Source organism: Rhinopithecus bieti, unplaced genomic scaffold (genome assembly GCF_001698545.2).
Source record: "Rhinopithecus bieti isolate Rb0 unplaced genomic scaffold, ASM169854v2 scaffold_13349, whole genome shotgun sequence".
Classification (NCBI taxonomy): domain Eukaryota; kingdom Metazoa; phylum Chordata; class Mammalia; order Primates; family Cercopithecidae; genus Rhinopithecus; species Rhinopithecus bieti.
Window position 1 is genome coordinate 790521 of NW_016807772.1, and position 24800 is coordinate 815320.

At 41.1% G+C, this 24800-nt stretch overlaps 1 protein-coding gene and 1 long non-coding RNA gene across 2 annotated transcripts in view; one reads left to right on the forward strand and one right to left on the reverse strand.

Annotated features, from left to right (window-relative positions):
• LOC108536770 (uncharacterized) overlaps positions 1 to 19565 on the reverse strand; it is a 35350-nt gene extending 15785 nt beyond the window's left edge. Inside the window, exon 1 of the long non-coding RNA XR_001887622.1 lies at positions 19512 to 19565. This is a non-coding gene — a long non-coding RNA (uncharacterized LOC108536770). The remainder of the gene's footprint in view (positions 1 to 19511) is intronic.
• NWD2 (NACHT and WD repeat domain containing 2) overlaps positions 1 to 24800 on the forward strand; it is a 220622-nt gene that overhangs the window by 67531 nt on the left and 128291 nt on the right. Inside the window, exon 2 of the mRNA XM_017883789.1 lies at positions 17286 to 17374. Within this exon, the coding sequence (XP_017739278.1) occupies positions 17286 to 17374 (89 nt within the window). The remainder of the gene's footprint in view (positions 1 to 17285; positions 17375 to 24800) is intronic.

The window sequence follows — 24800 nt, forward strand, 5'->3', positions numbered from 1 at the left end:
CTAATTGCAAAGTTTTGAGGTTTTTTAGAAGACACCCTAAAGGGGAGTCTCTAGGTATTTTGGATTGGGGGTTTCCCATTGCCTTCCTCTCGCCAATAGGCGGAAATGGAAACCGAACTCTACCTGGCTACAAAGCGTCCTTTGGAGCCACCAGAGACCGGTGAGAGGCTCCTGGAGCCAGAATGGAGATTACCTCCAGGTGGACGTCTCCGTCCTGGACGGGTCTCCCACAGAACGGAATGGAGATTACCTCCAGGCGGACGTCTCCGTCCTGGACGGGTCTCCCACGGAACGGAATGGAGTTCCTTTGGGCAGACGTCTGCCTTTGGGAACTTCCCTGGGTCACCTGGTGACCGGAAAAAAAAGCCTTGGGCCTGAGCAGGACTTCTGGCCAAGGAATATGAGAGTGAGGCAAAAGGTACTCACCCCTAGGAGACTTGGAGGTGGGGAAAGCGATGTCCAGGTCCTGGTCCGTCTGGGGTGTGGAAGGAGGAGGCTCCTCGGACCTTGGGGGGCCCTGAGGAGGGGTCTCCTCCCAGGTTTTGGCACCAGCTGATTTGCTTTAAGGCAACCCCCAGAGCAAATGCCAGAGAAAAGGCAAGTAGGCAAGGCAAAAAAAACTTTATTTACAAACCAATGTGAGGGAGGGGCGAGGTTCACCGGCCTCCGGCGGTGGAGGCCGACGAAGTCGCTCCAGCATTCTCGGGCGAGGTTCCTAGGTCCGCACAGGAGCAGGGGCCAAGGAATTTCGCTCTGGCGTGCCCGCTGGGAGTGGCTTTTATGTCCTGGGCCCGGGAGTGGGAGGGCAGTGGGCGGGACATAGGCGGGTCGGGGGCGGGGCAGTAGGCATGGCTAGGCGGGTTCCGGTTCCTCTCCCTCAGAGGTCGGGTTGAGCCTGCGCAGTCCACCCATGTCTTTCCCGGGCGCGGGAAAGTTGACGGTGAAGAACCCGGAACTGCGCCATCTTGCGTCCGTTCGTCCAAACAATCACCTTTGTTGAGAAACAGTTGTCTGTAAATACATGGATTTATTTTGGGGAGCTGAAATTCTGTTACATTGGTCTCCCTGTTTTTATACCAGTACCATGCTGTTTTTGTTACAACAGTTTTGTGGTATATAATTTGAATTCAGGTAGTGTGATGCATCCAGCTTTCCTCTTTTTGCTCAGGGTTGCTTTGGCTATTTGAGATTTTTGTGATGGTTCCATATAAATTTTAGGATCATTTCTTTTATTTCTATGAAGAATGTCATTGGTATTTTGATAGAGATTGCATTGAATCTGTAGATTACTTTAGGTAGTATAGTGATTTTGACAGTCTTCTTCCAATTCAAAAACATGTGATTTTGTTTTCATTTTTGTATGTCCTCTTCAATTTCCTTCATCATTGTTTTCTAGCTTTCATTGCACATTTTTTGTTAAATTCCTAGGTGTTTTATTATTTTTGTTACAATTATAAATGGGACTGATTTCTTGATTTATTTTTCAGCTAGTTTGCTTTGGTGTATAGAAACCCTACTGATTTTTATATGTTGATTTTTTATCCTACAATGTTACCAAATTGGTTTGTCAATTGTAAGAGTTGTTTCATAGAGGTTTTTTTTTTTTTTTTTTTTTTTTTGTCCTTTAGTTTTTCTGTATATAAGACTATGTATCTGCAAACAGGGACAGTTTCATTTCCTACTGTCCAATGTGCATGCCTTTTATTTTTTCTCTTGTCTAATGCCTGTGACTAGGACTTTTAGTTCTGTGTTGAATAAGAGTTCTGAAAGTAGGCATCTGTATTAGTCCATTCTTGCATTGCTGGAAAGAACTACCTGAGACTGGGTAATTTATAAAGGAAAAAGTTTTAAGTGGTTCACAGTTCTTCAGGCTGTATAGGAGGCATGGAAGGGAGGCCTCAGGAAACTTACAGCCATGGTGGAAGGTAAAGGGAAAGCAGGCACTTCATACATGGCTGGAAAAGGAAGAAGAGAGAGAGAGAGAAGTGCTACCTACACACTTTCAAACAACCAAATCTCACACGAACTCTACCATGAGAATAGCAAGGGGGGAAGTTTGCCCCCATTATTCAATCACCTTCCACCAGGCCCCTCCTCCAACACTAGCAATTACAATTTGATGTGAGATTTGGGTGGAGACACAAAGCCAAACCATATCATTCTACCCCTGGTCCTTCCCAAATCTCATGTCCTTCTCACATTGCAAAATACGATCACACTTTCTCCATAGGCCCCCAAGTCTTTACTCATTTCAGCATTAACTCAAATGTCCAAGTACAAACTCTGAGACAAGGCAAGTCCCTTCCACCTATGAGCCTGTAAAATCAAAAACAAGTTAGTCACTTCCAGGATACAGTGGGGGTACAGGCATTGGGTAAATGCTCCCATTCCAACAGGGAGAAATTGGCCAAAACAAAGGGGCTACAGGCCTCTTGCAAGTCTGAAACCCAGTAGGGCAGTCATTAAATCTTAAAGCCCCAAAATAATCCTCTTTGACCCGAGGCCACACTGATGCAAGGGGTGGGCTCCCACGGCCTTGGGCAGCTCCACCGCTGTGGCTCTGCAGGGCTCAGCTTCCATGGCTGCTCTCAAGGGCTAGTGTTGACTGTGGCTTTTCCAGGTGCACAGTAGAAGCTGTTGGTGGGTCTGGAGGATGGTGGCTGTCTTCTCACAGCTCCACTAGGCTGTGCCCCAGTATGGACACTGTGCAGGGGCTTCAACACCACACTTCCCCTCCTCACTGCTCTAGTAGAGGTTCTTCATGAGGGCCCCACTCCTGCAGCAAACTTCTTCCTGGACATCCAGGAATTCCCATACATCCTCGGAAATCTAGGCGGAGGTTTGCAAACGCCAGTTCTTGACTTCTGGGCACTTGCAGGCTCAACACTACACGGAAGTTGCCAATGCTTGGGACTTGCACCCTCTGAAGCCACAGCCCGAGCTCCATGTTGGCCCCTTTCAACCATGGCTGCAGTGGCTGGGACAGAGGGCACCAAGTCCCTAAGCTGCACACAGCATGAGGAACCTGTTTCCAGGCCACGAAACTATTTCTCTCTTCTAGGTCTCCAGGCCTGTGATGGGAAGGGCTGCTGCAAAGGTCCCTGAAATTCCCTGGAGGCATTTTTGCCATTGTCTTGCTATTAACATTCAGCTCCTCTTTACTTATGCAGATTTATGCAACCTTGAATTCCTCCCCAGAAAATAGGTCTTTTTTTTCTACTACATGATCAGGCTGCAAATTTTCTAAACTTTTATTCTCTGTTTCCTCTTTAAATATAACTTTCAGTTTCAGAAAATCTCTTTTTGTTGAAGTACATTCTTTCTGTACCTAATTTATTAAGAGTTTTTATCATAAAGGATGTTGAATTTTAGCAAATGCTTTTTTAACATTTTAGCATGTGGTTTTAGCCTTTCATGTGTTGATGTAACATATCACACGTATTGATAGGCATGTGTTGAAACATCCTTGCATCCTTGGGATAAATCCTAGTTGACTGTGGCATAGAATCTTTTTGATGTGCTGTTTGATTTCATTTGCTAGTATTTTGTTGGGGATTTTTGAATCTATGTTCATCAGGGCTATTGGTCTGTAGTTTTCTTTTTTGGCTGTCTTTGTGCTGTTTCAATATCAGAATAATGCTACCCTTATAGAATTAATAGAATAATTAATAATTAATAGAATTAATGTGGAGGAATTTCCTCTTCAATTTTTTGGAAAAGTTTGAGAAGAATTGGTGTTAGTCCTTTAAAGATTCAGTAGAATTCAGCAGTGAAGCCATTTGGTTCCAGAATTTTCTTTGTTGAAAGACTTCTTATTCCTGATTCAACCTCATCATTTGTTAGTCAGTTCAGGTGTTCTGCTTATTCTTGGTTCAATTTTGGTAAATTATATGTGTCTGTAAATTTATTCATTTTTTGTAGATTTTCCATTTTGTCTGTGTAGAATTATTCATTATTCATAATAGTCTGTAAAGATCCTTTTTATTTCTGTGGTGTCAGTTGTAGTTCCTTTTTTGTTTCTGATTTTGAGTCCTCTCTTTTTTTTCTTAATACAGCTAATGGTTTCTCAGTATTGTTTACCTTTTCCAAAACCCAACTTTTTCTTTTACTGATCTTTAGTACTTTGTCTTTGTTTCATTTAGTTCTGATCTCTATTATTTCCTTTATTCTAATTTGAGGTTTGGTTTGTTCTTGCTTTTCTAATAGCTTGAGGTACAACATGAGGTTGTTTATTTGAAATATTTCTACTTTTTTGATGTAGGCATTTATTGCTATGAACTTCTCTTAATACTGCCTTTGGTCTATCCCATAGGTTTGGATATTTTTCATTTGCTTGAAGAAACTTTTATTTTTTTCCTAATTTCTTTACCAATTCAGGAGCATGTTAATTTCCATGTATTTGTACAATTTCCAAAGTTTCTCTTGTTGTTGATTTCTAGTTACATATTGTTGTAGTATGAAAAGATACTTGATATGATTTTAGGTTTTTGTTTGTTTGTTTGTTTGTTTGTTTTTTGAGACAGAGTCTCCCTCTGTCGCCCAGGCTGGAGTGCAGTGGCTTGATCTTGGCTCACTGCAAGCTCTACCTCCCGGATTCATGCCATTCTCCTGCCTCAGCCTCCTGAGTAGCTGGGACTACAGGCTCCCACCACCACGCCTGGCTAATTTTTTCTGTTTTTAGTGGAGACGGGTTTCACTGCATTAGCCAGGATGGTCTTGATCTCCTGACTTCGTGATCCACCCACCTCGGCCTCCCAAAGTGCTAGGATTACAGGCGTGAGCCACCACGCCTGGCCGATTTTAGTTTTTTAAAATTTGTTAAGACTTGTTTTGCAGTCTACCGTATGGTCTATCCTAAAGAATGTTCTGGGCCGGGTGCAGTGGATGATGCCTGTAATCCCAGCACTTTTGGAGGCCAAAGCAGGCCGATCACAAGGTCAGGAGAGTGAGACCATCCTAGCTAACACGGGGAAACCCCATCTCTACTAAAAAATACAAAAAAACTAGCCTGGCACGGTGGTGGGTGCCTGTAGTCCCAGCTACTCGGGAGGCTGAGGCAGGAGAATGGCGTGAAACTGGGAGGTGGAGCTTGCAGTGAGCCAAGGTTGCGCCACTGTACTATAGCCCCGGGCGACAGAGCAAGACTCTGTTTCAAAAAAAAAAAAAATAGTCAGGCGTGGTGGCACATGCCTGTATTCCCAGCTACTCGGAAGGCTGAGGCAGGAGAATCACTTGAACCCGGGAGGTGGAGGTTACAGTGAGCCGAGATCACGCCACTGCATTCCAGCCTGGGTGACAGAGTGACACTCCATTAAAAAAAAAAAAAAAAAAAAAAAGAATGTTCTATGTACTGATGAGAAGAATATGTAATATGTATTCTGTAGCTTTAGGATGAAATATTCTGTAAATGTCTGTTAGGTCCATTTGATCTAGGGTATAGTTTAACTCCAATGTTGACTGCAGTTTGATGGTTTTCTTTAATTATTTCTATTTCTTATTTATGTATCTGCTCTACCAGTGAGATTTCTTCTCTCACATGTTTTTGTGATGGTAGTTATCATTCTTTTGCTTCCAGATACAGGACTCTCATGTATTTCTTGTAGTGTAGGTCTAGTGGTAAATTCCCACAGCTTTGCTTGTCTGGGAAAGACATTGTTCCTCCTTAATTTCTGAAGGATAACTTTGTTGGGTAATGTATCTTGGCTGGCAGGTTTTTTCTTCTTTCAGCACTTTAAATATATCATCCCATTCTCTCCATGCCTGAAAGGTTTTTGCTGAGAAATATGCTATTATTCTGAAGGGGATTTCATTATATGTGACTTGATGCTTTTCTCTTGAAGTTTTTACAATTCCCATTTTCTCTTTGACTTTTGACTACAATATTTCTCAGAGAGAATCTTTGAGGTCGAATCTATCTGGGAACTTTTTAGTTTCCTGCATCTGAATATCTGTATTTCCTCCCAAAAGTTGGAAGTTTTTAGCAATTATTTTATTAAATGGGTTTTCTATTCATTTCCCCATCTCTTCCTCTTCTGGATATTCCATAATGCAAATACTTGTTTACTTAATTATATCCTGTAGGTCTCGTAGGCTTTCTTTATTCATTTTCTTTTTGTCTGACTGGATTTTGTCCAAAGACCTGTCCAAGTTCAGAAATTTTTCCTTCTTATGATCTAGTCTATTGTTGAAGCTCTTGATTTTTTTAAAAAATGTATTCATTGATTATTTTTTAGTTTCCAATTTGTTTGGTCGTTTTTTGTGATATCTATGTATTGAATTTCTCATTCAGATTATGAATTATTTTTCTGATTTTGATGAATCATCTGTCTGTATTCTCTTACATCTTTCTGAGTTCCCTAAGGTCATTATTTTACATTCCTTTTAAGGTATTGCATCAATTTCCTTTGCCTTGGGATGTATTACTAATAAATTATTTTGATCCTTTTGAGGTGTTAATTTTCCTTGCTTTTTCATGTTTTTTATATCCCTATATTAATATCTGCACATCTGGCAGAACAGTCACATCTTCTAATTTCATGGCATAGCTTTCATGGGGAAAGACTTTTTCCTGCAGATGTGTTAATTGAATAGAGTGCTTTGACTTTGGTTCTGGGTGGGCACAGTAATGTAGTGTCCATGTGTTTCTTCGCTGTAATCAGTGTCAGTGGTACCTATGAGTGCTTTAGTGGCCTAGGTTGTGAGTGTTTGTGGAGGCAGCTTGGCTGGGGCCTGGAGCTACCAGACAGGCTGGTTTGGGAGCACTTGGAGGGGTATACTGGTCAGGGCGGCAGTCATTAGTGGCAGCAGCAGGCCCCAGGTAAACCAGACTTTGGGTCCCTGGGGAGCACGCACAGGCATATAGCAATTTCCCAGCTGGAGAATGTGGTTGCTGACAGTGGCAGTCCCTGGGCAGCAGGGTAGTTCGTGGGCCCCTGGGGAGGGGACATGCAGGTCACCAGTGGCAGCAATTCTCAGGTGAGCCAGTCCTCAGGCCCCTGTTTGAGGGTACAGGTACTCAGTAGCCTTGACACTACAGTGGGCAAAGTCAAAGGCAATGAAAGGCCCCAGCAAGCTGGTCCGCAGGCTTCTAAGGGGAATGCAAGCACACTGTGGCTTCCCCCACTAAACAGGTAGTTTCACTGATGGTATTGGGCCCTAAATGTGCCAGTCCTTAGGCCCCTGATGGGGGCACATGGCAACTCCACTTCTATACTGGGAAGGGCCATCAGTGGCAGCAGATACCAGATAAGACAGTCCTCAGGCCCTCATATGGGGAATTGCATGAGAGCACAGGAGCTCTGCTGCAGAAGTGTGCAGAGTTGTCAGCATTGGCAGGCCCTTGGTGGGCCAGTCCTGGGGCCCCCATCCTGGGGCAGCCAGTCCTTGAGTCCCTGATAGAGAAGGCCCTGCAGGCAGTGCAGCAGCTCCACCACTATAGGAGTCAGCGTTGCCGGTGACAGTGGCAGCAGGCCCCAGGCAGGCCAGTCCTAGGGCCTTTGGGGAGTACACATGGGCATGTGGCAGTTCTGCTGGTCATTAGGCCGTCAGCTGTCAAGTTCTGGGGAGCACATGCTTTGGCTCCCTCTGTCTTGAAGATGGCCTCCCTGATGTACTAGATCACCTGTTCCCTGGGTTACAGGCCACTGCATTGCCTCAGGTGCTGAGTTCACAGCTACACCATGGGGTCCAACTGGAATCACAGCCCTGTAGCCTTCTGGATTAAATAATGATAAGGGCTCAGAAATGCAGAGATGCAAGCCCTTTGGGGCTCCTGGACAGGGTACATTTTAGCAGTGGCTCTGTTCTCAAAATGGCAGGATAATGCAGTAGCTTGGGTTCCAGAGAATGGCTGGGAGGAGATGGGAACTCAGCATGAGTTCCCTCCCTACACTAGTCTCAAAGCCTGTGAATACTGTAGGGCTCCCTTGCAGCTAGAATTGCAGGTGTCTGTGGTGGGAATGTGGACTACTGGGGATCTCTTGCCTTTTCTCACAGTGGAGAGTGCCTCTTGGCTTTAAGCCAATCCAAGGGCTCTTCACTTCCTTCTCTACGCTCTCTTCCCAAGTTCCAGTGCCTCAGAGATGCCTCTGTCACTTCCTTACTGTCTTCTATTGTTGTCCCATGTATACTGTTGTTCTCCCTAGGTGTGCAGTTCACCGTGTAGTTATCTACTTATTGCTTTAGCCTTTTTGTGTGGAGGAAGCAGGCCCTTCTACTCAGCTATCTTAACAACATCTTTCAAGTTTTCTAGCTGGCAAAGATTTATTTCTAGTTCACTGCCACACTGAAGATACACCTCTTTGGAGTGATGGCCTTTCGCATGTTTTTCCTGTTAGAAACCTGTTATTATCCCATCCCATGATCATAGTGAGTAGGGCCCTGTACTTTGTCTCCAATCTACCATGTACCCACAAATGACAAAATGATACTTAAAAGTCACTAAGATTTAATACAATATAGTCTAAAGCTGTCTTCAGATCTCTTATTTTCCAAGATTTCTGCTTTCACTGTGCCTTTGGCCTATCTATGTGTTATTTAGTTTTCTTCTAGCTGTGTAACACATTTAAAAAGATAGATTTTTAAATATTTTATGCAAAATTTCCATTGTTTTTAGTGTGGTGTTTGTGCAAATCTATTTTCCTCAATAATACCAGAAACAGAAATCCACCACTATCTTTTATAACTTACCCCTCTTACCCTAAAATGTATTCAGGTGTAGAAATAACACAGTGAATTTTTACTGGAAACTTCTAAGGTTTGGATAAATTAACAGGAAAAAAAAATTTGTTTTCTTTGTTGCACTGACCAGAACCTCTAGTAAAATATTGAATAGAAGTTTTGAGGAGGTGTTCTTAGTTGTAGGTGGAAAACATTGCCTAACATCTTGAAGCATGGTGCTAGCTGTAGGGATTTTTGAAAATGCTGTTTATCAAGTTGAGGAAGTTCCTTTCTATTCCTTGTTGATGAGTTTTTTTCTTTGTTTGTTTGTTGTTTGTTTGTTTCTCAGATGGAGCCTCACTCTGTCGTCCAGGCTAAAGTACAGTGATGCAATCTCAACACACTGCAACCTCTGCCTCCTGGGTTCAAAGTGATTCTGCTGCCTCAGCCTCCTGAGTAGCTGGGATTACAGGCACCTGCCACCATGCCCAGATAATTTTTGTATTTTCAGTAGAGATGGGGTTTCACCATGTTGGCCAGGCTGGTCTTAATCTCCTGACCTCGTGATCCACCCACTTTGGGCTCCCAAAGTACTGAGATTACAGGCGTGAGCCACCGCTCCCGGCTATTGCTGAGTTTTTATCCTGAATATGTATTTGATTTTGTCAAATGCTTTTTCTGCATATATTGAGCAGTCATATGGTTATGTTCTTTATTCTATTAATATGGCATATTCTATTAATTGATTTACAAACATTAAAGTAACATTGCATTAAAAGCATTAAAACAAGCATTAAAAGAAAATAGTTTTGTTAATGCCTAGACTACCAAGTATATATATACTTTTTTTTATTATTTGAGACGGAGTCTCGCTCTGTCGCCCAGGCTGGAGTGCAGTGGCGTGATCTCCACTCGCTGCAAGCTCCGCCTCCCGGGTTCACGCCATTCTCCTGCCTCAGCCTCCCGTGTAGCTGGGACTACAGGCGCCTGCCACCATGCTTGGCTAATTTTTTTTTGTATTTTTAGTAGAGACGGGGTTTCACTGTGTTAGCCAGGATGGTCTCGATCTCCTGACCTCGTGATCCGCCTATCTCGGCCACCCAAAGTGCTGGGATTACAGGCGTGAACCACCGCGCCCGGCCCCAAGTATATTTTTAAAATAATTTCAACTTTCATTTTAGATTCAGGGGACACATGTGCAGGTTTGTTACCTGGGTGTATTTCATGATGCTGAGGTTTGTGGTACTATTTATCCCATCCCCCTAGTACTGATCATAGTACCCAATAGTTTTGCAACTCCCTACCTCCCCCACGGAAGTCCCCAGTTTCTATTGTTGCCATCTTGATATCTATAAGTAACCAGTGTTTAGCACTCACTTATAAGTGAGGATATGTGCTATTTGGTTTTCTGTTCCTGTGTTAATTCACTTAGAATAATGGCATCTAGCTGTATCCATGTTGCTGCAAAGGACGTGATTTCATTATATTTTATAACTGCATATATTCCATGGTGTATATGTACCACATTTTCTTTATTCAGTCCACAATTGATGAACACCTAGGCTGATTCCATGTCTTTGCTATTGTGAATAGTGCAGTGATGAAAATGCAAGTGCATCTGTATTTTTGGTGGAATGATTTATGTTCTTTTGGATATGTACCCAGTCATGGGATTGCTGGGTCAAATGGTAGCTCTGTTTTACATTTTTTGAGAAATCTCCAAACTGCTTTCCACAGTGAATAAACTAATTCACATTCTCACCAACGGTATGTAAGCATTCTCTTTTCACTGCAACCTTACCAGCATCTGTTGTTTTTTGACTTTTAAATAATAGCCACCCTGACTGGTATGAGACGGCATCTCTTTGTGGTTTTGATTTGCATTTCTTTGTTGACTAGTGATGTGTGGAACAGTTTTTCATGTTTGACCATTTGTATGTCTTCTTTTGAGAAGTACCTCTTCATGTCTTTTGCCCATTTTTTACTAGGCTTATTTGTTTATTACTTGTTGATGTTTAAGCTTCTTAGAGATTCTGGATATTACACATTTGTCAGATGCATAGTTTGTGAATATTTTCTCCCATTCTACAGGTTGTCTCTTTATACTACTGATAGTTTCTTTTGTTGTGCAGAAGCTCTTTTATTTAATTAGGTCCCAGTTGTCAATTTTTGTTTTTGTTGCAGTTGCTTTTGAGGACTTAAATAAATTCTTTCTCAATGCAAATGTCCAGAATGGTTTTTCTTAGGTTTTCTTTTGTGGTTCTTATAGGTTACAATCTTACATTTAAATATTTAATCTATCGTGAGTGAATTTTTATATATAGTGAAAGATAGGGGTACAGTTTCATTCTTCTGCATATGGCTAGATAGCTATGCCAGTACCATTTACTGAGTAGGGGGTCCTTTCCCACATTGCTTATTTTTGTCAGCTTTGTTGAAGATCACATAGCTGTAGTTGTACAGCTTTATTTCTGCTTTCTAGGTTCTGTTCCGTTGGTCTATGTGTCTGTTTTTGTACCAGTACCATGCTGTTTGGGTTACTGTAGCCTTATAGTATAGTTTGAAGTCGGGTAATGTGATTCCTCCAACTTTGTTGTTTTTGTTTAGGATTGTTTTGGCCGTTCAGGCCCTTTTCTGGTTCTGTAAGAATTTGAGAATAGTTTTTTATAGTTCTGTGACAAATGACATTGGTAGTTTGATAGGAATAGCATTAAATCTGTAGATTTCTTTGGACAGCATGGGCATTTTACTGATATTGATTCTTGCAATCCATGAGCACGGGGTGTTTTTCCATTTGTTTGTGTCATCTGTGATTTCTTTCAGCAGTGTTCTATAGTTCTCCTTGTAGAGCTCTTTCATCTGATAGGACCTTCTGAGCATGGAAAGCAGTTTGTGTAAGGGCAAAGCTCAGGAGCAAGTAATGGCTGAAAACTCAGACTTTAGAGGGTACATGGTGATCAGCAGTAGAAGATAGAACTTAGCTAGAAGATATATTTACACTTGCTAAGCATTCTAGTCTTTATCTTCTGGACCACCAGATGTGCCAGCAAGGTCTTTAATAATCAAATTAGTTTTTGTTTTCATTTTGTCTTGGCATTTATTACTAGCAGCTCTGTGAGAGAGGGACAGATAACAGGTCAAGCAAATAGACTTTTTGCTTCTTGGGTTGAGAGAAGGTTAGTGTAAAAATAAAGAGTGGCCAAATTAAAAAAGTGTTTATGACATAAAATTGACAAGACTTGCTCACATTGATATAAGGAAGAGTGTGGGTGGCGAGATGGATACAAAGGAATTATCTGAGGGCCATAGAGAGTAGACAGCCTCTTGAGGAGCTGCCAAACAAGAAATTAACCTAAACACAACCCCAGAAGTCGAACAGGCTGTCCCTATGAATCATTAACTAAGAGGCTAGGGAAAAAGAAAGAATCCAGGGAAGAGCAAATGTACAGAGACCTTGGAAACCACGCTAACAAGACAATTTTAGCAGAGGATCTATAGTGGATTCTAAGCAGATTTTCTGAGCTGCAAAGAACATGGGAAAAACAAGTTTAGGCTGGACGAGCTGACTCACACCTGTAATCCGAGCACTTTGGGAGGCCAAGGTGGGTGGATCACATGAGGTCAGGAGTTCAAGACCAGCCTGGCCAACATGGTGAAACCCCGTCTCCACTAATAATACAAAAATTAGCCAGGCATGGTGGCACATGCCTGTAATCCCAGCTACTAGGGAGGCTGAGGCATGAGAATTGCTTAAACCTGGGAGGTGGAGGTTGCAGTGAGCCAAGATCGTGCCACTGCACTTTCAGCCTAGGAAACAGTGAAATGGTGTCTCAAAAAAGAAAGAAAAAAATGACTAAACTCCATGCCTTTAGTTTGTTGAAGATAGAGCTGTATAAATAAAATAAAATTAAAAATAAATTATTTTATAAAATAAAAAAATTTTGTAAAAATAAAAAAATTGGAATTAATCTAAACCCTTGTTGAAGTGAACTCAAGATATTATAAGGATAATGGTATTGATTATTAATTTTCCCCCAGCTAATGTACTTCTTGTAGGTGACTCAGACACTGTACAGAGACCTTCATTAACTCTGAAATCACAAAGGAATCATTCAGAAAGCAGCTCCTTTAAATACCTAATAGTTAGTGCTGCCAAAGTGTTAATGCACCTTTTCAAAGCATTAAGGAACTGGGCAGATACAAATAGATGCGATGACTATGTATAAAACATAAATTAAGACATACCTCATATTTGATTTACAGTGTTTAAAAAGGGCCCTTTTTAAGTGTGGGATTCTGTGAGCTAATATTTCCTGTCCACGACATTCTAATTTTTTAAATTGTGAACCATCCGGATTTGCTGTTGGTATGAATCAAGTTTTTTATTTAATTAAGCCAGCTTGTCTTTTCACTCATCATAATTAATCTATTCCTGTCTTAGTTACTTTTTCATTTTCAGAGCCAATCATATATTTATACAAATACGGAAAATCTAAGACAATTTTAATATAAATAAGAGCACAGAATGCCCATTGGAGATGTGTATATGCTTCCTTCACATATTTAGAAAGGCTCAAAATAACGGAGTTCATATTCTGCCACAAACACAGAAACCAGAGAAAAAAATTTCAGTTCATTCATTTACCTCGTGACACCAATTATCTAAATACCACCGTTTCCCAAGATTTCAGAATCTTGCTTTTATTAAACCCATTGAATGATGAATTATAATGTAGGAGGCCTTTCTGTTTCTGGAGGCAATTGCAGGGAAACCATGCCTATCAGTTCATTTTTGTCACTGGTGCATATGTGGCTTTTTTCATTCACTCATTTATTAATTGAGCAAGACTGCAATCATTAGAGATGCAGCCGTGAGTGAGACAAAAGAAGGTTTCAACTCCCTTTGAGCTTAAATTTTAGTGAGGGAAGCACACAATAAACAAATAAACAATGATGAGTAATCCGCAAAGAATTAAGGAAGTAGAAGGTGATTCAGTGACTTCTATAGATGGAGTGCTGAGAGAAGGCCTCTCTGAGGAGGTGGCATTAGAGCTGCCAGTTGAATGACAAGAGGTGCCATGAGATGATCACAGGACTAAGCATTCCAGGACGACACCATAGCTAAAGCGAAGGTCTGCGAGTGGGAATATAATCTAAGAATCAAGTGAAAGCCAGTGCTGCTGGAGGGACATAAACAGGAAAAGTGGTAAGAGATGAGCCTGGGGAGAGAGAGAACGTTCATCATAAGGAGTGTACCTTTCATTCAAAGGTCTGTAAAGAGCTGATGGGGCTTTTAAACAAAGTAGTGATGTGATCTGATTGACATTTTGGAAAAATCAGTCTGGTTGCCCCATGGAAAATGAACCAAACGGGGCAAGTGTGAAAACAGGGAGATGGAATCTGGATGAAAGGTGAGTATGGCTTGCATCTGGTAGCAGAAGGGACAGAAGTAGATTAACTCAGGATTTGTTTAGTGGTAGAGTGAGAGAACTTATTGATGTGTTGGCTCTTGGAGGATGTATTATAGAAAGAAAAGAATCCATCAAGGATAATACAATTGTTTTTTATTTCATAAGCTTTAGGACTTTAACATCACTTAGTCATTTCATGCATTTATTCCATCGGTCATTGCAAAGATTGATGCTTTTCACAGTTGTATATTTCCTTGATTAGAGCAAACTATGGTGTGTGACTTTCTGGGTTCAAATCTGGGTGTTCCAATTTAGTGGCCACATGCTCTTGAGCGAGTTTTCTAACCCCTCTGCCCTTTAGTTTCCTTGCTTAAAAAACATGGTAATAATGTCACCTGTTTCATAGGGTTGTGGTCAGCAGTGACTAAGGAAATGCAACTAGAAGTGTACTTAGCACACTACTGGACTGCAGGAAGCACTCACTAAATGTTAGAAATTAGGTGCTATAGCAAAAGAATCTATTAACAGAGTAAACAGACAACCTACAGAATGGAAGAAAATATTTACAAACTATGCATCCAACAAGGATCGAATATCCAGAATCTGTAACAAACTTAAATAAAGCAAAAACCAAATAACCCCATTACAAATAGACAAAGACGTGAGCAGACACTTCTTAAAAAAGACATACGAGTGGCCAAAAAGCATGAAAACATGCTCATCATCACTAATCATCAGAGAAATGTGAACCAAAACCACAGTGAGATACAGTCTGACACCAGTCAGGATGGCTATTACTAAAAAGTTCAAAAACAACAGGTGCTGGCAAGGCCGCAGAGAGTAGAGAATGCTTATACACCATTGGCGGAATTATAAATTAACTCAGCCACTGTGGAAAAGTTTTCTCAAAGAATTTAAAATAGAGCTACCATTTGACCCAGCAATCCCATTGCTAGATGTATACCCAAAGAGAAATAGATTATTATACCGAAAAGACACATGCACTTGTGTGCTCATTGCTGCACTGTTCACAATAGCAAAGACATGGAATCAATGTAGGTGCCCATCAGTGGTGAATTAAATAAAGAAAATGTGGCACATATACACCATGGAATACTACACAGCCAAAAAAAAAAAGAGAATGCAATGTCCTTTGCAGCAACATGGATGCAGCTAGAGGCTATACTCCTAAACTAATTAATGCAGGAACAGAAAACCAAATACTGCATGTTCTCACTTGAAAATGGGAGCTAAACGTTGAACACACATAGGCATAAACATGAGAACAATAGACACTGTGGACAGCTAGTGGCGGGAGGAAGGGAGGGGGGTGTGACTTGAAAAGCCATCAGGTACTATCCTCACTGCCTGGATACAGTATACCCAGGTAACAGACCTGCACATGTACCTCCTGTGTCTAAAATAAGAGTTGAAATTAAAAAAAAAAATAGGTACTAAATTTCTCTTATCCTCCTTACAATTGTGCAGTCAAGTCTCAGCACCTCAAAATGAGTTAACATGTTTTTAAGAAACAATAAATTTCTGTTTCTTATATCATTACATAATTATTTTATGTATAATTTAGATACTATTTTCAGAATTTCTTAACCCTTTCGAATATATTTTACCTTCTATATCTGGCAGTATTTGTCTCTTTTTAAAGTGGCTTTTTTGTTATTTCGGTTTTGAAAATCTGCTGAGGGCTTTTAGATTTATTGAATATTATCAGCTTTATTGTGAAGTTAGCATTTTCAGCTCTTAAATGGAGCAAGGGAGGATGGGCATTCTCATCTCAAGATTATACAAATTATGTGAAAGCTTAATATAACTGTGTCCGTCAGTGCCATAACACCGCATGGGCCCCGCTTTAATGTACAGCTCCTCTGATGGGTGTCCTGCTTTTTCTCTTTGGACTTAGAACCATACTGAATCTAAGGCTGGAAAACACCCTATTTGTTTAGATCACAGGACAATCCAGAAGACCTTGTATTTCTCTGAATCTTTGATTTCTATGTAAACACTGGTTCCTGTCACTCTGCCAGGCTGCAGCTGCATTTCAGACTTTCATGATTGGTTATTTGCTTCTCAAAATAGGCTTGAGAACAGTAGGAAAATAGAGTAGGTCAACACGGCATATGGTTAAATTTTCATGGACAGATGTGTTTGAGAATAATAGGGAAATTCTTTTGAACGGTTATCTTTGTTATAAATGTGGTATGCGGATGTTTCATAGTTATGACTGGGATAGAGGTACTTTTAGCAAATGGTACTTTTCATAAGATTACACATTAACCTAATTTTTGAAAACTATTTTCATGTTTCACTGAAGGTAGCTGGGCAAGGAATAGCCTCTTTGCTCTTAGAATCTTACAGTGCCATCATTGATGCAGAATTGTTCAGCACAGATGACTTTGGAATTCCTTTCTGTGCAAAGCATTCGACATTAAATGCATACATGTTTTGTGATTTTTTGAGTTTCAGGTTCTGTGTTTCTTCTTGTATTTTCTTAATGATAGGAGATAATAAAATTTTTTTTATTTCAGAAGGTTTACATAGTATGACATATGTAAAATAGTTTCTATCTACGATATAATGGTAAGTCCCTAAGCCCAGGGTGGGAGACGTTATTTTATTAAACCACTGGCCAGTTGAATCTACAGTGGGTGGGATCTGCTATGATAGGTTTTCATGCTTGTTTCCATACTGTGCTAAATTTTGTAAAATGTCATAATATATCTGAATACTCTAAGTAGCAATGGTATCATCTGGGATGTTTTCAGAAATCAATAAGTAAATTTATCAAAGTATGTATGTGTGTGTGTGTTTTAAAACTTTTATGTTTTGTGGAGCTAAAACCCTGATAACCCTACTGTGTTTCCTTCTGCCCCTTCCAAAGACATTGTGGTTGTAACTATTTAAGAGCTCAACGTGAAGGTCTATGTGGGCATAAAGAATCAACTGTGAATTTTCAGCCCTGCCAGGATACATAGAACCAACCGGTGGTCCATCCCGTGGGCTGCTCGTGCATGCCTGATGGATGGATCTCTGTGGAATTAGGGGACAGGTCTATACCAAGAGACAAATACCCTGTTATTTCACAACCCAGCACCTCAACTTGATTATATTACTGTTAGCATTTATTTTTAGGTTTTCATTTTTTTGCCAGAAATATGTGTGGACATACTCACTTCCTGTGTGTTTGTCTTTCTACTACAGATACGGGAGCAGAAAGACAGGCACTAAGAGAAAATGTATATCCTAAACTGAGAGAATTCTGCAGAGAAAACTATGGATTGGAATTTCAGGTAATTCTAGTGTTAATTTCATTCACAATTATGTCCAGTTAAATAACTAGTGTTTGTTTCTTGTCACAACTTGAGTGTTGTAAAAGACAAGTTTTAGGCCCTGAAAAAAATTATTTCTTTGAGCATGGGTAAAAAGAAACACTGACAAATGGAAAGTATTTAGTCATTTTTGATGGTTCTTTTATGCTGTGCTTCTTGGATCCTTCCTGTTATGGGCTCATCTTTTTCTTTGAACCATATTTGTTTGCTTTTTTGACAGTCTCCACTATTATCAAAGAGATGAAGGTTGCTGAGCACCTGAGTTTAAGCTATGGTTTCTAGAAATATTTTGCACTTAAAAATGGGGACCAACTTTTTTCAAACTTATTTCCTTTCATCAGGCTGGACTGGCCTTGCCTTCTATCTTGCCTTTAACTTTTTATTCACATTGTAGAACATCCTTTTTCCTAATCATTTCGGAGCTACACCATTTACTGCCCCCCAAAAATTATATCAGCCTTTCAAGAGACAGTAATGGCACACGTCATTGCTAACGTTCACGAACATCCTGACATTTTAATACACCTCTGATTTTGCCATCTGAAGGTAAAGTGCTTGACAACATTGGATGTACCTTGGGCATCCAAATGTTGAAAAAAAAATGGCTCCTGCAACAGATAACATTATTTAGTCGGAATTTTTCAGCCTAATTTATGATGGAAATCCTAACTCTCCAGTGCTATCTAAACTACACATTTACATTGTCAAATGATGAATATGTAATAGAGGTTTGTGGTGCAGAAGTGCAAAATGCACCATTGTTAGTGGAAGAACATTTCACTCTTTGTTTCCTCCCAGATAAATGTTTTATCTTGGTATACTCCTGATGTCTTCTAATATGATGCATAAAGTAACAGTCTCGAAATGGCTTCAATCTCAATGCATAATATCAGTCACCACCAGGCCATGATGGCACGCACATTGAATTGTCACTCATAAGTCACCATTTACTTGATAAATTGTGAACCTAAATTAAATTCCTTGTCATGAATTCAGCACTACCTTCTCTGAAGAATCTGGTTTTACTGATAACAGGGTCCCAATTGTTATATAACTTCCAATCTGTCAAGAATCCCAAAGACTTAGACACTCCTTGGGGACTCAGTTGCCATAGAGGAAGAAGTGTGTCCAAGCATATAATCCCATCTTTAACTTTGTTTTTGCATCATTTTTGTCAACAGAGGAAGTCAGCGAGCTATAGAACAGCTTCTATAAACCATGGTATTGACTAGGATTAGCTGAGGGAGAAAGAGGAAAAAAAGTATACTTTCTGAACTAGAGGTAGGCACAGAAGATAGATACAGGCAAAGGAAAACTGTACTAGGCGAGGCCCATAGAATAAACTGACAGGATTACTCTAGGCAGGTGCACTGAATCAGCTGAGGAGATGTTGGACCGCAGAGTAGACCGCAGTGGGCAGGGGAGACGTAGAATTGAGCCCCAGCTCTCTACAGGTACTGGGAGTGACTGAACCTGCCCATCCTTCAGTTCAGTGTCTAAAATAGGAATGGCAACAGCTTACATATCTGAGGTTGTGTTTAGAATAAAATAAAATATGCAAGGTTACATTTGCGTCCAAGCTCTAGGCTTAGCAGGATTTCACATGCATAATACCTGAGACTTCTAAGACTACACCTTTTAAGTATAGTCTTTTATAGTAGGTTAATTATATCACTCCCTGAGGATATACTTTTTAGAGAGACAGTTCTCTTCTCTCAACTGCAACAAAAAATACGATGCCAGAAGCTTCATGAACAGTCAGTTTACCCCCACAGTATCCCCGATTCCATCTTTGATTGTTCACTGAACCCAGAACATATGGTTTCCTAGAGTTACTCAAACATACCAATCTACTTCATGCTTGCTTGCCTTTGCTCATGCCATTCTCTTCAACTACAATGCTTTTCAGTCTGGTTCTTCCCCTGCTTCACCTCCTGGATTCTACTCATTCTTAAGACTCTTCCTATCTGAGCTCATGTTGTGTCCCCTTTCTCACTGACCCACAGCCCTGTGGGCCTCTTTTGGATCCCTGAACACCTTAAGCCCATTCATACTTGAGAGTTTTACTCTGGCTGTTTTGTCTTGTGGGAATACTCACTCCCTTTATCTTCACACAGCTGCTTTCTTATTGTCCCTCGGGTCTCCACTGAAATGTCACTCCTAGAGATGCTTTTCTTTTTTTATTATTATTCTACTTTAAGTTCTAGAATACATGCACAGAACATGCAGGTTTGTTACATAGGTATACATGTACCATGGTGATTTGCTGCACCCATCAACCCGTCATCTATATTAGGTATTTCTCCTAATGCTACCCCTCCCCTAGTCCCCCACCCCTCATCAGGCCCCAGTATGTGATATTCCCCTCCCTGTGTCCATGTGCTCTCATTGTTCAACTCCCACTTATGAGTGAGAACATGCAGTGTTTGGTTTTCTGTCCTTGCAATAGTTTGCTTAGAATGATGGTTTCCAGCTTCATCCATGTCGCTGCAAAGGACATGAACTCATCGTTTTTTATGGCTGCATAGTATTCTGTGGTGTTTATGTGCCACATTTTCTTTATCAAGTCTATCATTGATGGGCATTTGGGTTGGTTCCAAGTCTTTGCTATTGTGAATAGTGCTGCAATAAACATACATGTGCATGTGTCTTTATGGCTGAAAATTCCAAAAACCAGAATGCCTCTTTTCCTCTAGAGATGCTCTTCTAGTGACCCAGTCTAAAGTAACCACCTCTCTTTTGCATCATACTGTTTTAGTTCTTTGCATAGCATGTGCCATATCAGATACTTTTTCTTGTTTGTTTGTGTATTAGCCTGCTTATTGTCTTTCTTCCACTAGATTATAAGTTCCATAAAAACAGAGGCTTTTCTGTTTTTATGGAATTTCAAAACAGCTGCATTCCTGGTCCTATAGTCCCTGGCACATTGGAAAGTGCTATGAGAATTTGTTGAATGAATGCTTATGTGAAAAAAAATGAATGAATGAAGACCCAGCCCAGATATAACTTGTGAAAGAAAGCCTTCTCTGATCCCTCCCACACCTCCCAAGACAGGCCATGTACCCTCCTCTTTGCTTCTCTGAAATTCAATGCATAACTCCCGATAATCCGTCCAATTCATTCAAGAAGTATTTGTTGAGTGCTGACCATATGGCAACCAACATTCTAAGTGCTGGGAATAAAGGAGCAAACTAACCAGACCCTCTTCTGAGGAACTTCTAACATTGTTGGGAGAAGCAGACAATGTAGACTCCAGGAGTAATAAATGCATTTTATTGAATAAATGATTATATTTTAAAAATCACAGAAAGTAGGGTTAGGGAATGCCAGGTAGTCAGAGAAAGACTCGGTCATAAGGCAATATTTGAGCAGAAATCTGCAGAAAGTTATGGAGCAAGTCATGCAGATGTCTGGAGTTGTGGGGAGGAATCCAGGCATAGGGAACAAGGGAAAGGGTCTGAGGTGGAAGTGTGTTTAGAATATTCTAAGAACAATCACACTACTATATTCCAGTCTGGACAACAGAGTGAGACCCTGGCTAAAAGAAAAAAAAAAAAAAGGAACAGTAAAGAAGCCAAGTGTGAGTGAAGGAAATAATTACAGATGGCATCAAAGTAAGATTATATGAGACTTCATGGGCCAAGATTAAGAACTTAGAACTTTTATTGAGTTGAAAGGGAAAGAGTGAGGTGATATGACTTACCATGAAGAGGTTTGCTCAGGTTCTATGAATAGAATACAATACAAAGGAATGGTCAAAGCAGGAAAATAGTCCAAACAGGAAGAACCAAAGTAAGCAGTGTAGATAATGAAACATCATCTGGTTAAGTAAACTTTTCATCACCTGCCTATAAGTGCCAAAAGTTCTCAGGCCTGGAATTGTCTTATTCAACTTATCCCAATGGCCAAATGGCTGCAGATAGTAATCCATTTAGTTAAATCTTTATTCAATTAAATTAATAGAATATGAATAGGATAGAAATTAATAGAATGTCAATTAAATTAATATGCATTATAAGCAAGTCCATATACCTTTTATCTATGTGCCTGTTTGGCAGGCTATTTTGTAGTGTTTTCCTTTTTTTTTTTTTTTTTCATTTAAACGAAGATACTTCATGAAAATACACTAGACTCCAGTTATGTAAACTTCAATTAATTCTGTATGTGATATATACATATATAGGTTGATTTCTCAGAGATGGAAACAGTTCAGTGGAAAGAACATCAAGCCCACTTAGCAAAGAACACCCAGGGCATCAGGAAAAGACATGGCATTTAAATAATATGGTATTTGATTTGCAGGTATTTATTAAGGGCCTCCAGCTACAGAGAAGAGGATAGAAAATAAGAACAAGGAGGATTAATTGGAAAAAAGTAAAGACAGACTGAGGAGAAAGCAGGTGGTTGCAAAAGCCAATAAATAAGGAGCTTGTGATTATACTCAGAGATACCATCCACTCCTTCTTTTGGAACTCTTGTCCATCCCCACTGCCGAGGTCCTGGTCTAACCCTCACTGCTTCAAAATGGGATGAACAAAAGCATCCTAATTGGTTTATTTTCCTACTTACCCCTAGTAGATTGCAGGTCCTTGAGGAAGAGACTGGTTCTTATTTGTTTTTAAGTCCCCAGGCCTGGAACAGAGTTTGGCGTTTAGTGGGGTTTTAGTAAAAGTGTGTTCAGCAGAACTGCCTTACACCGTCACCCTACTTGAGTTTTTCTATACAATACCACCAGAGTCATCCTATGTCAATGTCATATTGTGTCAATGAAGGGACGTGGAGCAAGCTGACCAAATAGAAGCTTCCACTGATTGTCCTCATGAAGGAGCACCAAACTAAACAGTTATTCATACAAAATAGCATAAGAACCAAAAATCAGATAAGTGATCCCATACCTGGTTTTAACTTCATATCACTGGAAGAGGAACTGAAGAGGGGAGGAAAGACAGTCTTGAATTTCCAGTGCCATCCCTCCCCCAACCCCCAATAGCAGCTGCTTGGTGCAGAGAAAGAATCTGTGTGCTTGGTGAAGGGAGAGTACAGTGATTGTGGGAGTTTGCATTGGAATTTACTGCCCCTGTCACAGCAGAAAGCACCACTGGGCAGAAATCAGTCAGTGCCCACTGAGGCCCATTGAGACCAGTCCTAGTCAGAGGGGAATCACCCCTTCCAGTGATCAGAAACTGAGTTTCAGCAAGCTGTGCCACCGTGGGCTAAAGTGTTCTGGGATTCTCAATGAACTTGAAAGGCAGCCTAGGCCACAAGGACTCCAACTCCTAGGCAAGCCCTGGTGCTGGGCTGGGCTTGGAACCGGTGGACTTGGGGTGCATGCAAACTAGCAAGATACCAGCTGGGATGGCCAAGGGAGTGCTTGCCCTACCCCTCCCCCAACCCCAGGCAGTGCAGCTCACGGCTCTGGGAGAGACACTCCTTCCTTCCACTTGAGAAATGGAAAGGAAAGAGTAGAGAACTTTGACAGCTTGGACACCAGCTCAGCCACAGTGGGATAAGGCACTAGGCAGAGTCCTGGGTCCCCCATTTCAGGCCCTAACTCCCAGATGACATTTTTATACATACCCTAGGCCAGAAGGTAACCTGCTGCCTTAAAAAATAAAAGGACCCAGTCCTGGCAGGACTCATCACTCGCTGACTAAAGAGCCATGATCTCCCCAGATGAGTACAGTAAGGCACCAAGGACCAATCCTGGGCTCTGAGTAATCAGCAGTAATACCCAAGCATTACTCGCCATGGGTCTTGGGTGACATTCATAGAAGTGCTGGTCACAGACATGACCCAGCACATTCCCAGCTGTGGTGGCTATAGGGAGAGATTCCTGCTTTAGAAAAGGAGAAGGAAGAATAAAGGGAAATTTATGTGGCAGTTTAGGTACCAGCTTGGCCACAGTAGAGTAGGGTAAAGCACCAAGCGGGCTCTTGGGGTTCCCAGTTCCAGGCCTTGGCTCTCAGATGGTATTTCTGGACCTGCCCTGGGATAGCGGGGAGCCCATTGCCCTGAAGGGAGAGTCCCAGACCTGGCAGCATTCACTACAAGCTGACTGAGGAGCCCTTGGACCTCGAGTGAATCTTGGCAGTAGCCAGGCAGTACTTGCTGTGAGCTTGGGGTAGTGGTGGCTATGGGAAAAGATTCCTCTGCTCATGGAAAAGGGAGGGAAGAGTGGGAAGGACTTTGTCATGTGGCTTAGGGACCAGCTCAGCCACAGTAGAATAGAGGATCAGGTAGATTTCTAAGGTTTCCAACTCTAGGCCCTGGCTCATGAAGGGCATCACTGAACCTCCCAGGGCTGAGGACAACTTGCTGCCCTAAAGGGAAGGACACAAGCCTAGCTGTCATCACCACATGCTGACTGTAGAGCCCTAGATCCTTGGGTGAACGTAGGCAATAGCTAGGCAGTGGTTACCAAGGGCCTTGATGGGACTCACGGCTGTGATGGCTTCACATCTAACCTAGCATAGTACCAGTCACAAGGATGCTTGTGTCACCCCTCCCCCAGGTCCAGGAAGCTCAGTTCAGAGAGAGGGACTCTGTTTGAGAGAAAGTAAAGGAAGATAATAAGAGTCTCTGCCTGGTAATCCAGAGAATTCTTCTAGATCTTATCCAAGACCACCAAGGCAGAAGAGCCATATGTTACTGGGCTTGGAGTACTCCCTAATACAGATACAGCTACAGTGACCAAAAACCTAGATCACAAACCCAAGTCCCTTTGAATACCTGAAAAAACCTTCCCAAGAACAACAGGTACTAACAAGCTCAGACTGTGAAGACTGCAATAAATTCCTAACTCTTAAATACCCAGGCACCAACAAATATCAAGACCATCCAGGAAAACATGATCTCCCCAAATGAGTTCAGTAAGGCACCAAGGACCAATCCTGGAGAGACAGGGATGTTGTGAACTTTCAGACAGAGAATTAAAAATAGCCATTTTGGGGAAACTCAAAGAAGTTCAAGATAACACAGAAAAAGAATATGAAATCCTATCAGATAAACTTAACAAGTAATTTGATATAATTAAAAAGAATCAAGCAGAAATTCTGGAGTTGAAAAGTGCAATTGACATACTGAATAATGTTATCAGTCTCTTACCAGCAGAATTGATCAAGCAGAAGAAAGAATTAGTGAACTTGAAGACAGGCTACTTGAAAATACACAGAAGAGAAAATAATAAAGAATGAAGCATGCCTATGAGATCTGGAAAATAGCCTCAAAAGGGCAACTTTAAGAATTATTGGCCTCAAAGAGGGGAGTGGGGTAGAAAGTGTATTCAAAGGGATAATAACAGAACTTCCCAAACCTATAGAAAGACCAGTATTCAAGTACAAGGTTATAGAACACCAAACAGATTTAACCCATATAAGGCCACCTCAAG